General features: G+C 54.0%; 1 protein-coding gene across 3 annotated transcripts; it reads right to left on the reverse strand.

The window, feature by feature from the left end:
* Positions 1–1408: 1408 nt before the first annotated feature.
* PABPC1L (poly(A) binding protein cytoplasmic 1 like) lies at positions 1409–13413 on the reverse strand. Of its 3 annotated transcripts, none has more exons than XM_069034404.1 (17): positions 13349–13413; positions 12886–12923; positions 11966–12177; positions 11046–11239; positions 10439–10554; positions 9570–9709; positions 8699–8793; positions 8308–8445; positions 7721–7816; positions 6607–6873; positions 6012–6102; positions 5593–5718; positions 4437–4576; positions 4021–4114; positions 3117–3247; positions 2207–2296; positions 1409–1619 (listed from the first exon to the last, which is right to left on the reverse strand). In XM_069034404.1, the coding sequence occupies exons 3-16, from the start codon at positions 12156–12158 to the stop codon at positions 2213–2215; spliced, it is 1905 nt and encodes a 634-aa protein (XP_068890505.1). In that variant the 5' UTR covers positions 12159–12177; positions 12886–12923; positions 13349–13413; the 3' UTR covers positions 1409–1619; positions 2207–2212. The 3 variants fall into 3 exon arrangements, with proteins under 3 accessions (XP_068890505.1, XP_068890503.1, XP_068890504.1); XM_069034402.1 differs by having other exon boundaries at positions 5593–5721; positions 13351–13372; XM_069034403.1 differs by lacking the exon at positions 13349–13413 and adding an exon at positions 13246–13333 and having other exon boundaries at positions 5593–5721.
* Positions 13414–14323: the final 910 nt, after the last annotated feature.

Below are 14323 nucleotides of genomic sequence, written 5' to 3' on the forward strand. Positions count from 1 at the left end.
GGCACTGTAGGTGGTGTCAGGCACACCTGAACTGCCCTGTTACACCTGAAAAAAGGCTGCAGCCAAGCTAACCAACAGCAGAATGAAGTTTACCTGTACAGCCCCATTCCAGCTCCTTGTGTGCATTACACTCATGCAAATACATGTTCTTCCTCTAGAGACCAAGCAGAAAAGCTTCCAGCCTGTGACACTTTAGAGAAATAACAAATGAAGGTCCTGTATATTAAGTGAATTAAAGTCCTTTATGAGCATCTCACTGAGGAGATGATATCTAAACAATGAACAGTTCAGGCTGAGGCATCCACTAAGAGGAAAAGAAATATTTAAGGAGGTCAGAGGAAGAACGGGTGAAATGAAGGTGAGAAAAAGGAATGATGAAAAGCCCCAGTGAAGAGTCCCAGCAGAGCAGACACTATGCAGGAGCAAATGTGTAAGTGGTTCTATTAAAATGCTGGAAGGAAAAGAAGAGGTAGGAGGGGTGACTCAGCAGGGAGCTGAAGCAAGAGTATGATACAGCACAGAAGGAAGATTGAGACAGCAACACCAGCACAAACTGCACAGAAGAGGGTGGGTGGTGCTGGCGGAGGTGTGCTCCTGCCAGCTCGGGGAAGCAGTCAAGTGAGGTCAGTGCTTCACCAGCCTCAAGTACCAAGGAGTCTCTTCCTTTCCTAACTAGGAAGAGCAGAGGATTAAGGCCAGGGTGATGACAGCAACAGAGAGCAGAGCCCAGCAAGAACAGGTCCCAGCTCCTCTGCGAGCAGGGAGTGTCCCCGTGGGATGCAATGTGGTCATGATTGTTTGCTGGGGCTCTTTAGTGACTCCTTGAGACCTCTGGTCAAGGACACGCATTGGAAACACAGCTTTTGATGTACGGCTACTCCACAATACCTCAAAAACTTGCTCTTGTGCAACACAACACAGACACACCCTGTGGTGACCAGCAGGAGACACTCGAGGCCAGTACTGCAGGTGAACAAGGTTCATTACAAAAGGAGAACAACAGGAATCCATCCTGTTTTGCTTAAATCCATCCTCCGAGGGAATCAGAAAGGATTAGAGGAGCCTGTTGGGTGGCAATTTGTAAATGCAATGCTGTAATGCTGTATGTCCCTTCTGTCAGCTCTCCAGACTGACACCCCAGCAGCACCACAAACTTCAAACACTAATTACTGCAGCCTGAGTCCATCCTTCCACCTGCAGGAAGCAAAGTAGGGGCTGTCTTTCTGCCAAGGGAACTAACCCCTGTTTCTGGGGGAGCACGGAAGTACCAGTTCTTTATTAGTGTCAGCTACATGAACAAATAAAACTACAAAACCCAATAAATTCCCTATAATGATGATTCATCAGCACCCATCATTTCCTGGGCAACTGACCCAGGCTGGATTTCACACAATATTTCACAAGGTGCTTTCAGTGGTGAGAAGAGATTTAATGTGGGGACTTTCACAGGTGCAGGAGGAAGCAATTCTACAAGGGTTACACTACACACAAACAATAGGATGGGGCATTTGAAGACAAAGCCAGGGTCACTGTACAGGCATGATTCCAACAGTGTGGTGGGGCTCCTGCTCCTGTTCTTCAACAGCAACATTCTCAGGGCTTGCTCTCAGTCCCAAAGTCTGCAAGAAACAGAGAACCCAAATATGCAATTTTCAAGTGCTAAAGGGAGAGTTTCATCCAGACAAGATGGAATTCACCTGAACTTGGGTTAACACAGTTACTGCCATATCATAAGCCAAGGAAGTATCTGAAATATCTTCAAAGAAGTACATACAGTCTGAATTGCTTTGTTAGTGTGTCTATCCCAGCCTCAGCAGCAGGGCCAGCTCTCCTAGTCAAGCACACAAAGGGTATTTTATAGGGTATCTACTGCCGCAGTTCAAAAAACCCACTGGGAATTCCCAGGAAAGGTTGTGCTGGTCCCCACTAGACCTACAGAAAAACAAGGACCTTTCCTGTCTTCCTTTCTGGTAGCACAGTCCTCATCTGGTAGTATTGCCCTCATCAACACAGAAAGAGCCCACAGAGAACCTGGTCTCTGCAGTACAGCTAAGCCCAGAAAATGCAGGATGCAATTTAAGGAATGGAATATTACAGTCAAAGACACTGATATTGCTTATTAAACCTTGGCCTGGATGAGAAACCCAATCCCCAGTTTCAGAGTCAGAAACCAGAGACTGAGCACACCACAGCTCCCAGCACCCACCTGGAGTCACTGCAGGAACGGCCCAGCACTGCCCTTGAGGGGTGTCTCGGTGCTCTGGTGTGCCTGGAGAACAGTGACTGCTTCCTCGATCTTACAAGAGAGAGCACAAGGGGGAGAAGTTGAGTTGCTCCACTGCAGGAGTGCACTGCACCACGAATTCAGTATTTCGGGTCCCAGTGTGGCCTCCATACAGATCCACTTCCAAAATGTAAAGGACTTGAATAATTACAGAATCCAAGCCTGCTGCTTCTGCAGGAGGCTGATCAGCTCAAAGACCTTTTCTGTCTCTTACCAAGGGGAATTCTGGGGTATATCTCCTCTATTACCAAGTGGGAACTTGCTAGAGAGAAGTCAGATTTCACAGGTGAAGCTGTCTGACCACCCAACAGAGCCCAGACTCCTCAAAAAACATCAGTGAAAAGGTGAAAGGAGCTTCTGTCTCCAAGGAGCAACAAAAAGATGCAGTCAATTCACTGCAACTATTTTGTTGGGAACCAAAGCTAAATATTCACCAGGATTAGGAAGGAAACTGAAGAAAAACTGCTGCCCCTCTGCAGTAGAGCTCATTTCTATTCTGAGGAAAGAGCATCTTCCTGGCTGCTTCCCTGTAGAGACACCACCCTGATTTTCCCCTCTCACTTCCCAGCCACCTCCAAACCACCCTCAGGCTTGGCCTGTGCTTTAGGGAGCCGCTTCCAGCTTCTCCTTTTGCTGAAGGCAGGCAGACATTCAGGCAACTGGGTGTGGTGATATCAATCTGGGGCTCCTTTTTCCCTTGAAAATAAAACCAGCAGCTACTTGCTCTTCTTCCTATGGTAATCAGTGTCCTGGGCTGTGCTCAGCTTTCCTTGCAGCAGCAGGAAATCAGCCCTTTGGAAAGGGATGTGTTTGGGCACTGAGTCCCTCCTACCTTGGAGCGCAGGGAGTCTGGGGACTCCAGGAGCAGCAGCAGCTCGGAGTTGTCTATCTCCAGCAGCATCCCGGTGATCTTGCCAGCCAGCGCAGGATGCATCACATGGATCAGAGGGTAGAGGCGTTCACCTGCTCCAAACACCAGCAAGGACATGAGCACCATGCAAACCCTCCAGCATTTTCAAGCCCTCCTGCCTCCTCCACTGAAATGGGACACAAGGGTGGTGATAGTGGTGGTGGAAAAACCCCTGCTCACAAGCAAAGCTACTCCAGCACATCCCAGCAACAGGAAGCTGCTGGGTGAAGTCAGCAGCAGGCGCCTACAGTGGGCACAGGGCAGTGGAGCTGAGCACGCCTGCCTGCCCATGTGCAGGTGAATGACAGTTTCTGCAGGAGCAGTTCCCTCCTGGGGAGGAAAGAGCTGGTTTGTGACCTGCTGTGCTTTGGCCAGGCCAAGCAATGCTGTCCCACCCCAGGGCACTGCCTGCTCCACCACAGAACACCTGAAAGCCAAGGGTTGTGTGGCAGAGCTGACCTTAACCCCTATGGCCACCACGCTGTTCATCAGTGCCCAGGAGCAGCAGTACAGGATGGTTCAAAGATGAGGGGAATTGCAAATGCCCTGGCATGGCCTGGCAGCACAGGCAGGGCGGATGGAGCTCTGCCTCTCTGCAAAGCCTCACCAGACACTCTCTCACTACCAGGCAGCTCACACAGACAGGGAGTGGTTTTATTGCTCCCATCCAGTTCCAATACAGACTGATTTTTTTTTTTTTTTAAGCAGCATAATGTCAGAGCAATCCCACAAAGCCTTACAGCTTCTCCCAGCACTTAAGTTTGCCCTGGTGCATGCAAGCCCACGTGGCCCCAGGGCCCTGCAGCAGAGCAGCTGTGACACCCACCGATCATTTGCTTCTGCTCCTGGGGAGGGGCTGCTGCAAGCAAGGATGCTGTCAGTGGCTCCTGCCCCTGGACATGCACAACAGGTTCTCCCACCTGGAAGAAAAACAGGGAAGAACAGCAATGAAAGGCTGGAAGGGATGTGAGTTACCTGGCTTGCAGGAATGGTGCTGGACACCAGCCACAATGGGGCATTTCAGCCTTCCAAATGCTGACATTGTGTGCTTGTATTCAAACACCAGCTGCAGCAAAGCTGGAGTCAAGCATTAGAGCTGTGTTGCTACTGGATCCATAGCTGCCCCCAGGAAAGGCCCCCACAGCACCAGTCACAGAGCCATGGGGAACCCTGGGGTTGGCAGTGACATTAGCCCAGAGCAGGACCAAGAATGTCACATTATGGTGGCTGCAGAGCACTTACCTGCGTGGCCACCATGGGTGGCATGTGCCCCATGGGCTGCATGTTCCTGGCAGATGAGGAGTACTTGTACTGCTGGGCACCCCGTGGCAGGGCAGACGAGGAGGGCAGCCGGGTGCTGACCGTCTGCGTCCCGATGTTGGCTGCAATGGGGACCAGAATACTTGTGAGAAGGAGTCCTTAAATGCATACCTGTGCCAAGGAGGCTGAAACCACAAGGGCAGTGTGCTTGTTTGGAGGGCCTGAAAAATCCTACATGGGCTCAAAGCAGCCCCCCAGTCAAAGGCAGCTTCCCCAGGACAGGCAGGGCACTGCCACCCTGGGGGTGGGGTGGTTTGATGTTGTGCAGAGGGCAGGAGAGCTGGCAAAGGCACCCACACCTCATCATCTCTCCTCCAGAAACCCATCTGCATGAGCAGCCAGAGAATGGGAACAGCACTGAGGAGGGTGGGCTGCAGACCCCTGTCTCCCAGCTCATCCTGAAGGAAGGTGAGGGCAGAGAAATGAGAGGACAATGACAAAAGGAGAAGGGGCAAGCCACAGAGAGCCCTCCTGGTCCCACTGTTCACTTCAGCAATTAGACACTCAATGCCAAAGATAACTTTGGGCAAAATCCCAGGAAGATGGGAAGGCTGTAGGCAGTCACTGCCCCAGCTAGTCCTGTCTGGAGGGGACACCCCAGGACCCAGGGCCAGCCTCAGCACAACCAGGCACTGGGGATGCCAGCAAGATCTGGTCCTCAACTCCAAACCCCTCTAACATGAGGCTTGGCACTGGCAGCAGCTCAGCCAGAGCCTGTGAGATCCCCTCCCTGTGCCCCAGAGGTCCTTTCCCACCTTCTGCCTTTGTCCGAGCCTAAGCCCAGGTCCTGTGGCTGCATCACCATCTGCTTTAAGGCTCATAGGCAAGGAGCAGCCACCAACAAGACCAATCTGCATATCAGAGACCTGTCCCATTACCTGAAAGATCACAACCTTCCCCAGAAGTTACATACTTAGTTTCTACAGACACTGCTCCAATTCCATCACACCATCAGGCTCCTCCATGGGAAATCCCACAAACCAAACTATCCTCAGAGGAGGCCTGAGCTCACAGTAAGCACCCTTGCCACCTCAGTGATGTCCCAGCTGGAAATTGTGGGGGTCCTTCCCCCACTCACCCACTCTCTGGGCCTGGGGGGGCACACGGGGCACCTGGGTGGAGGCCTGTCTGGTGGTGCTGATGTTGGACAGCAGGCGCCGGGGGGGCACAGCAGCCCTCAGGATGGGGGTGGTTTCAGGATACACTGCTGTAGGAGAGAACACACACATAATGAAGCCACTTGGTAGCAGAGGCATGGAAGGAGACAGTGGGGGAGTGACTGTGGCTGGGGACAGTTCAAGAGCACCTCACCTCTGGTGTCACTGCCAACATGTCACCTCCTGGTGCCCGTCACCGTGACCCTGCACCAAACCCCTGCACGCTTCTCCAAGATAAACCCCCAGGGTTACAACACTTTGTGCTGCTTTCAGAGACCCTCAGTCCCTGACTGAGCCCAGCTCATGCCAAGAGCCCCCAGGGAGAGACAGGCAGACTCACAGGGAGGCCGGGAGGGCTGTGCACTCCAGCGAGTGGCAGGGCGGACTGGCACAACAGGGCTGGGGCCGTAGAAGGCAGCTCTGGTTTGTGGCTGGCAAAGGAGAACACATTATCCAACGTGACTGGGGAGCTGAGCTGAGCCAGAACTACCCCAGAGCCTCTTGGTGGCTGCTGCACACAGACAGACAAGCCAAAAACATGCTCTGCAGGGTGCCAGAGCATTTTAAAGACCGACCTCCAGCCCTGCTGCCAGCATGTCCTCCAGCAGCTCTACTTAACTCCTCCCCAGGAGCTTCTGCACCTCTGTAACCCTTTCCCCTTGCTCTCCATGCTCACACCCTCCCAACCAAACTCCTCCTTGCTTCTCCCTTCTCTGAGGGGCAGCAGTAAGTAACAACAAAATCCCCAGCCCATTACCTGGAGCATCTGCACCCCAACCTGCTGCTCACATGGAAGCCCAGCACAGATCCCACCGGGTCCACAGGGTGTGCCCAGGTCTGCACAACCCAAGCTCTGCTTCTCAGCCTGACTGCCACCCCACTCCAGGGCAGACCTGGGTCCCTGTGCAAGGCTGCCACTGGGGAGCAGGACTCACCTGGGGCATGGGGGGTAGGAAGTACCCTGGGGGGGTCTGGAAAGAGCCCAGGAGAGGGCCAGGCAGGGCCCTCATGGTGGCCAGTCTCTGCATGTACTGGTTGGTGAGGATTGCTTTCCGCTCCTCTTTCCTCTGAGCGAGCGCGACGTAGAGAGGCTTTGTGCTGACGATCCGCCCGTTCATTTCTGTCACGGCCTTGGTGGCCTCTTCTGGGGACGAAAAGCATACAAACCCAAACCCTTTGCTGCGGCCACCCTCTGTCATCACCTAGAATTGGATTAGAATGAGACAGCTGAGTCCACAGATCGCTGCAGCACACACAAAACACGGCACAGTGACAGGGGTGGGATCCAGCCACAGGCACCCCATTTCAGCCCCCACACCCAGGGTGGGATGGATGGGACTGCACCTCTCTCACAGACAGGTTTCTCTGGGGTAAGGGAGGATTTGCTCAGGCAGTAGGTTTGGGAAATGAAGATGGCAGAGTCTGGACCAGCCTGAGATCTGGAGCCTGTGATTGTCTGGGGGGAATCTGTGCCTCAGCCCCACAGGGCCCGTGGGCCAGAAATGCTCTGGTGCTAAAGACTGCAGGAGCCAGCAAGGGATGGGGATCAGTGGGACACTGTGCCCTGACAAGGGCCAGGCATCATCCCTCCCTGGTGGGTTACAGGTAGCTGACCTTGAAGCCAGACCACCCCTCTGCACCCTTCAAGAGAAGGCTGACACCAGTCCCAGTGAAAAGACTGACACTTCCATGGTGTTCCAAAAGGCCAAAACACCAGCCTGTCACCCCACTGTCCTAAGAGAGGTGGCTTGTGGGTCATTTTTATTTGTATCAGTGTCACAGAGCAGCTGGGCAATATTCAGAATGTTGCAGCTTTAAGGTCCCACACCTGGCACCTCACCAAGGCTGGGGTGACACAATCAAACTACAAAATATTTGCTCCTCAGGACTGCTTGGAGTGAAGTGGCATGTACCTCACACCTGGCTTGAGGCACAAGCCATTAGCAGGGAACTGTAATTCAACAGGATGATAATCCAAATCCATCTCCAAGGGCTGAGTGCACCGGCTGACTGACCCCAGGAGCCCCAGGGGCAGCCCCAGTCCCTAACCTTGGCACTGGTGATGGTGCCATAGGGAGAGAACTCCTTCCTCAGCCTCTCGTCGTCTATCCCATCATCCAAGTTCTTCACATACAGGTTGACCCCCTGCAAACAGTGAAATAAAAGCAGCTTGGGATCCCAAAGTTTACAACAGTTTGTCACACTGGGTGTACATTTCACCAGCAGCTCAGCTGGAGGGTGGGACATCTCCTGCAGGAGCACTGACATGGAGAGGGACCAGGATTGTGCATAAACTCCACTCAAAATACAAACACTCCAAGTGAAGAGGGCACCCAGACCATCACTGTGAACCTGCTCCAAGACCTCATGAAGCTGTCTCATTTGCAGGCTAGTATTCCTGGAAATAAGCAGACCCACTTGCTCACCTCCCAGCATCATCCTGGGTTTAAATCCCTCTCCTCTTTCCTGATACTGCTTCCCAGGACATTCCCAGCCAGTGACTGGAGCCTGTGCAGGTCTTTAATTGCAGGAGGGGCCCACCACGCCAATCTGCTCTGGAGAGCTCCGTGCTATACCCAAGCTGAGGGCATCCCTGGTGCAGACCTGCAGGATGGAGCACCCTGCTCTCCCCTTACCTGGTATCTGTTCACTCGCTCCTGCTTCATCTGCTCAAACTTCCTCTTGAGCTCGCTCTGGCGCTCCAGCCGCTTCTGGGCCCGGCCCACGTACACCACACGCCCGTTGATCTCCTTCCCATTCATGTCAGCCACCGCCTGCCGGGGAAGGGAAGGGCTCTGAGCTCAGCGGGAAGTCCATGGCCACAGCTCTGCCCTTCACCCACCACCCCAGGGCGGTCCCAGAACAAGCAGGGATCTGCTCCCTCTTGCCAGGCCCTGCCCATCCAGGTACCCAGTGCCAGCTCCCAGACAAGCACAAAGCTGGCGAGGTTCCCCCTGAGGAGAGGTGGGAACATCACCAGGTGACAGTCTCAGGGGAGAGATGGGCAGTGAGTGAGGAGCCTCTCGCCTTCTGGGCTTCTTCGTGCTTCTCAAAGTTAACGAATCCGAAGCCCTTTGAGCGGCCACTGTTGTCCAGCATGACCTTGACACTCAAGGTCTTTCCTGCAAGAGGGAAGGACAGTATGGTCTGAGGGGGTGCTGCTGTGCTCAGGAGACACCATGACATGCCAGCCCAGGGAGGAGACTGGATGGCCATGGCAGCATGGAAGAGCCCAGCAGGAGGACAGACAATGGGATACCCACGAGGCAGGGACAGAAGGCTCTGGGGGTTGGTGAGAGTGATCCCTCCCACCCTGAGTGCTGCTCTCATTGCCCTGGGCTCTTCAGCCTCTCCAGTCAGTGCAGTGAGTTCCTTTGTCTAGAAAAATCTCATCTCCTTTGTACATGAACACATATATTGGGTTCATATGAAGGATAACCACAAGTTACCTGTGATGACACTGACCAAGCATGAACAGCATGGCCCATGGGTTGGCACAATACTAAACCCCATCACCAGAGGCATCCTCCAGTAGTGGACTAAACTGAAAAGTCTGTTTTCTTTAAATTCAGACTCAACAATTCTTACTCCCAGGGTTCCTGTAACCAGCCAGCCTGCTGGTAACAAGACAATTTTAAAAACTATCAAAGAAAGAAAAAAACCTACGTTTTTCAAGAGAGCACCAAGTACAAGTTATCCTCCTTCATAGCAGGAAAGCACATGTAACATCCTGACAGCTGAAGTGACTGCAATCCTTTTATGTGGGGGATGTTTAAACAAGTCACATCTCATGAGAAAAGGGGCTTGCTACTTCAGCCAAGCACTCTACCCAGCTTCCTTTTCAATTGCCCCAAGTCCAGTTTATCAGACACGAGGATACCTCAACAACTGTACTCACCAAACTTGGAGAATATTTCCCTCAGTCTGTCATCATCCATATCATCCCCAAAGTTTTTGATGTAGACATTGGTGAACTCTATTGCCCTCGCCCCAACCTCTGCCTCACGCTCCTTGCGGGATTTGAAGTGTCCAACAAACCTGCAGGAAGAAAGGAATAGGCCTCAAACCCTGCATGTTCCTTGCAGAGGGAAGATGGACATAGGTACACCTGTCCGAGAGATCCCATCCTCAGGCCATGCTTTGCTCACCCACAAGCTCACCATGAGTTTCACATACAGCAACTTCAGCATGTCCTACTCTGGTGTACCCAAACTCCCCCTTGTCACTGCCAAAAGTAGGGATGTGTCACCCCAGGATGCCACCACCACAAAAGACCCCAAAGGATACCACCAAGTGCCAGCTCTATTCCTCCAAAGCATTCTCAAACACTCTGGGCAGCCCTTGCCTCTGCGGGCTGTAGAGAGGGAGGTGATGCAATGCAAGCAGAGAGAGGAACAACAACAACAAAACCCCTTCCTGCCCAGATTATCTGATGCCAGCAGCCAAGATCAAGGACCAGCCCCACTTTGTGGGCACTCATTACACTGCCTCAGCAATAAAACCCAGCCTGAGGCTGGACTCCTTCCCCACCATCTGGGAACAGCTCCAAACCACTATCACACTTCCACCAGCACTCACCACAAGTGACTCACTGTCCCAGAGAGCAGCACAGACACCATGCCCAGCAGGGGTGGGAAAAGGGAAGAACACAGAGAACAGCAGGAGAGGAATGCCTGAGCAGAGCATGCTTTTACTCCCGGTAGTGGACCAAGGCAAGGGAGGAGCAGAACCAAGGGCAGGGCCCAGACTCCTCTCTCTGGCACTTACACCTTCCTGTCATTGAGCAACATCCCATTCATGGTCTCAATGGCCCGAGTTGCTGCCTCATGTGTCTCAAAGTGGACAAAGCCATAGCCACGGGATCCATTTTCATCACAAACCACCTACAAACACAGAGAGAGGAGCAAAGGAAAGAGACAGACATTCTTTTTCTCCACATTTGTACAAGAGTACATCACAGGAAAAACACATCCCCATCTTCCAGGGGCATTTTCCCTCCCTGACATCCTGCTCCCACTGCAGCTGAGTTCTGTTGGGGTGTTGATGGCAGGTCAGGGATATGGGCAGTCCCAGGACCTGATCCATGGTGCTTTATATGATATCCAGGAACTTACGGCTCCCCAGGACCCACATACCACTGGTGCACTGAGCTGGGACAGGAGGACACAACATCCCTGGGTAGGGACTGGGGCAAAAGCCCCCATTCCGAGGGGAAACATAGCAAGGCCTTTTGGCTTGAAAGCAGGTGGGAATTTAAAGGAAATGTTGTGGGAAGTGAAATGAGAAAGTGAATTCCAGCTGGCTGGAGCACGCTTCCAAGAGTGAGGGCAGCTCTGCAGCAAGCCCTCTCCTGCAGGGCCCTGGACACACCTACCTTGCATGACAGGATGTTTCCAAAGGTAGAGAAAGTGTCATACAGGGCTTTGTTATCAATGGAGTCATCCAGGTTCTTGATGAAGACGTTTCCAACCCCTGATTTCCTGAGCCCAGGGTCCCGTTGGGACCACATGATGCGGATGGGTCGGCCTTTGATCACCTCGAAGTTCATGGTGTCCAGGGCTCGCTCAGCTGGCAAAGAAAGAAAGAGGAGAGAAGAGTAACTGAGACAGATCTCTCTCACATCCAGCAGCTGAGATGGGCACAGGAATCAGGGATAGGGGCTTGTTAACCTAAATGGAATAGGCAGCTCTGCTCCCCACCCCTTCAGCCACACCACTCTTTGATTAATTTTTTCTTCCCCTCTCCAAAGCATGCCTGACTCCCAAGGATCAGCCATTTCACTACAAGCTCCAGTCTGGCAGATGCCCAACTAATTTACCCAGCAAGGATTTTGGTCTCTAGGGCAACTAAATCAGCACCTTCCTGTCACTCCAGCCTCACTTCAGCATGGAACATCTTCCAATTACAATCCTGTGTCATGGTAATGCCTGCCAGGAGAGTGGCCTCACGTCACACTGTGAGCCAGTGGGCAGCTGGCTGCTCCAGGTAAGGGCAAGAAGGGGGTTTTGTGCCCTTCTCTGATGGAGAAGGAGGAGGGAGGCAACTCTTGCAAGCCACCTTCATCCCCTTACCAAAGCCCAGCTGCTGCATCCTTTCCCAGACCCTAAGAAGAGATGGAAGCAGCATGGGTCACCGTCAGAGAACAGATTGGGATTAGTTAGAGCCAAGACCCAGCAGCTGATGGAGCCATTCAGACAACTGCTCCCCCCTCTTCCATTGCCCCCTTCACATCACTTGCACACCCCAGTTCCCCACTGTGAGGCCGTTCCTCAGAGCTGTGTTGGGGGAACGTACCATCCACAGGCTGCTGGAAGTTTATGTAGGCATAGCCCAGCGACCGGCGCGTGGCCACGTCCCGACAGACGCGGATGGACATGATGGGCCCTGCAGGTGAGAACTTCTCATAGAGCATGGCTTCAGTCACGTCTGGGTGCAGGTCTCCCACGTAGAGGGAGGCTAAAGGATAGCCAGGGCCACTGGCATTCATGGTCACCCACGGAGTTCAGCTGCAGAGGGAGATAGACCTGAGGTTGCAGGGTGAAGGTTTCAGATTGTCTGCAGCAACCACAGACCCACACTGGGGCTCGCCCCACTGCAGCAGCACAAGTGCAAGAAATGCCCTTCCCTTCCCACCAGCAGGAACAGGAATTCCCCAAGGAAACTGCAACCCCAAAACTTTCCAGGACATAACAATTTTGGTGCAAAAGTTGAGCTGGGGTGATCTGTACTTCACAGCCCTTGCACACCCTGGAAGCACACAGAGGGACATACCACATACATTTGCTCCTTTCAACACTCAAGCCCACCGAGAGGTAAAATGGAGCTTAATTCCTCAGAAGGCAAACAGCCCTTCTCCACCTGAGACTTCCATTTTAACTCCTTAATGGCTCCCTGCAGCCAGAGCAGACCCAAGGAGCGTGGGTTTGTATTGATGCCCAGGGAGCAGACCTGCAGCCTATGCTGCTCCCTGCAAATAACTCCATCTCTAACGAGGCAGACACAGGGTTTCAGCCACCCCTTCCCAGTTCCTCAGCTTGTTGACTACTGTTCCCAGAGCAGGCAAATTGACGCTCAGTCTCTGCCTGATTTCAGTTGAGCATAAAGTTCTGTGTGAAGACGACAGTCACTGCTTGAGACCCCCAGGGTACTGCCTGGGAACAGAAAAATGGAGGTCCTGCCCCAAAAGTTTATAAACCTGTCATTGGGGCTCTTACCTGAAAGTTCAAAAGTCCTGAGACACTTGTTTAGATACCTAAAGATACGCAAAATTAGCAGGCACATAGAGGAGAGGTGCATCGACGGCAGGCAGCCCACGGTGGAGCAGAGGGCTCCGTGACACAGCCTCGCTCCTCGCACCACCAGAGACGCCTCCCAGGGCCCCCCCAAAACAAGCACAGGGTAACAGAACAACCACAGCCAGCGGGGCAGGGGGGAAAGGGAGTTCAAAGGGGGAGGAGGCGGCCGGAGCGGCGAGGGGGGACCGGCCGGGCAGAGGCGGCACAGCCCCGCCGCGGGAGCCAAGGGCAGCGCACACCGCCGGCAACGGGACGGCGCTGCGGAGGGGCGCTGCTCACCCTGCCCGAGCCCGCCTGCCGGCGGGGACCCCCGGCCACCCCCGCCCCGGAGAAACGGCCCCGGCAGCCGGAGCTGGGTGACGGGAGCCGGCCCCGCACTCACACCGAGCGCTCGCCTCGGCAGCACCGCTCCAGTGCGGCTGCAGGCACCGCCCGCCTCTTCCGCGGCGGCCCCGGGGGCGGGACGGGACCCCCGCCCACCGCCCCACCCCCGGCCAGGTGCGGCCCTGCCCCGCCCCGTGCGGAGCGATGCGGTGCGGACACCCCTGCGGGCAGGGCAGGGCAGGGCAGGGTCCGGCCGGGCAGCGGCGGCCCCCGCGGACCTGAGGGGCTCAGGGGTTCAGCAGCTGCATCTCCACTTCTGCGAATTGCAGCTCCTGCGCGTCTCGTGCCTTCCCAAACGAAGGGCAGGGGAATCGCGCTGCGTGTCGCCCTGGAACATTGACAGCGTGTCCCACCCACGCGCTTTTAGGAAATCACATGCACCTTCTGGTATGTAATCCTCTGAAGTTAAGGAGTACAGGCAGGAGACTTACACAGCTCGGTTACAAATCCCTCACCACCGGGCGCTCACGCATTTCCAAACTCCACAGCAATCTCCCTCAGGACCCAACAGAGACCCAGGGGATGTGGCCTCTGCCATCGTCACCTCTTGTTTGTATAGCCCAGGAGAGCTGTAAGGTCACTTTCACCCATAGAGATCGCACCCCAGCTGTTCGGGACGTTAACTGCGCTGCTGAAACGCTGGATGAAAGCACACGAGAACCTCGAGCCGCAGGCAGTGCAATTCCAAAGCAGTTTCCCCAGCATCCGGCTCCACCCCACCCGCACCCTCGGAAGAGTCAGCTGCGGGGCAATCAGGAGAACCTTTACACTCACAAAAGCCTTCTGGTGGTTTCCCACACAAAGTCGCCTCACCCAAAGGTCAGATGAGCATCAGTGCCAAGAATGAGAAGCTGCGGCAGCAACAGTAAGATGAGCTAAACACGTAGAGCGCACCTGGACTGTTACGGTGGCTGTGCCAGCTGGAAAGCCCTTTCCCAGAAAGACAGAATTAAATAAAAAATTGACACACACC

Source organism: Aphelocoma coerulescens, chromosome 20 (genome assembly GCF_041296385.1).
Source record: "Aphelocoma coerulescens isolate FSJ_1873_10779 chromosome 20, UR_Acoe_1.0, whole genome shotgun sequence".
NCBI lineage: Eukaryota > Metazoa > Chordata > Aves > Passeriformes > Corvidae > Aphelocoma > Aphelocoma coerulescens.

Excerpts from the sequence above, each read along its gene's own strand:
- PABPC1L (XM_069034402.1), bottom strand. The coding sequence starts at position 12,158 with ATGAATGCCAGTGGCCCTGGCTATCCTTTAGCCTCCCTCTACGTGGGA. Across the intron at positions 11,240-11,965 it reads CTTCCAGCAGCCTGTGGATG|CTGAGCGAGCCCTGGACACC; the intron begins GTACGTTCCCCC and ends TTTCTTTGCCAG. Across the intron at positions 5,722-6,011 it reads ACAGCCCTCCCGGCCTCCCT|CAGTGTATCCTGAAACCACC; the intron begins GTGAGTCTGCCT and ends TCTCTCCTACAG.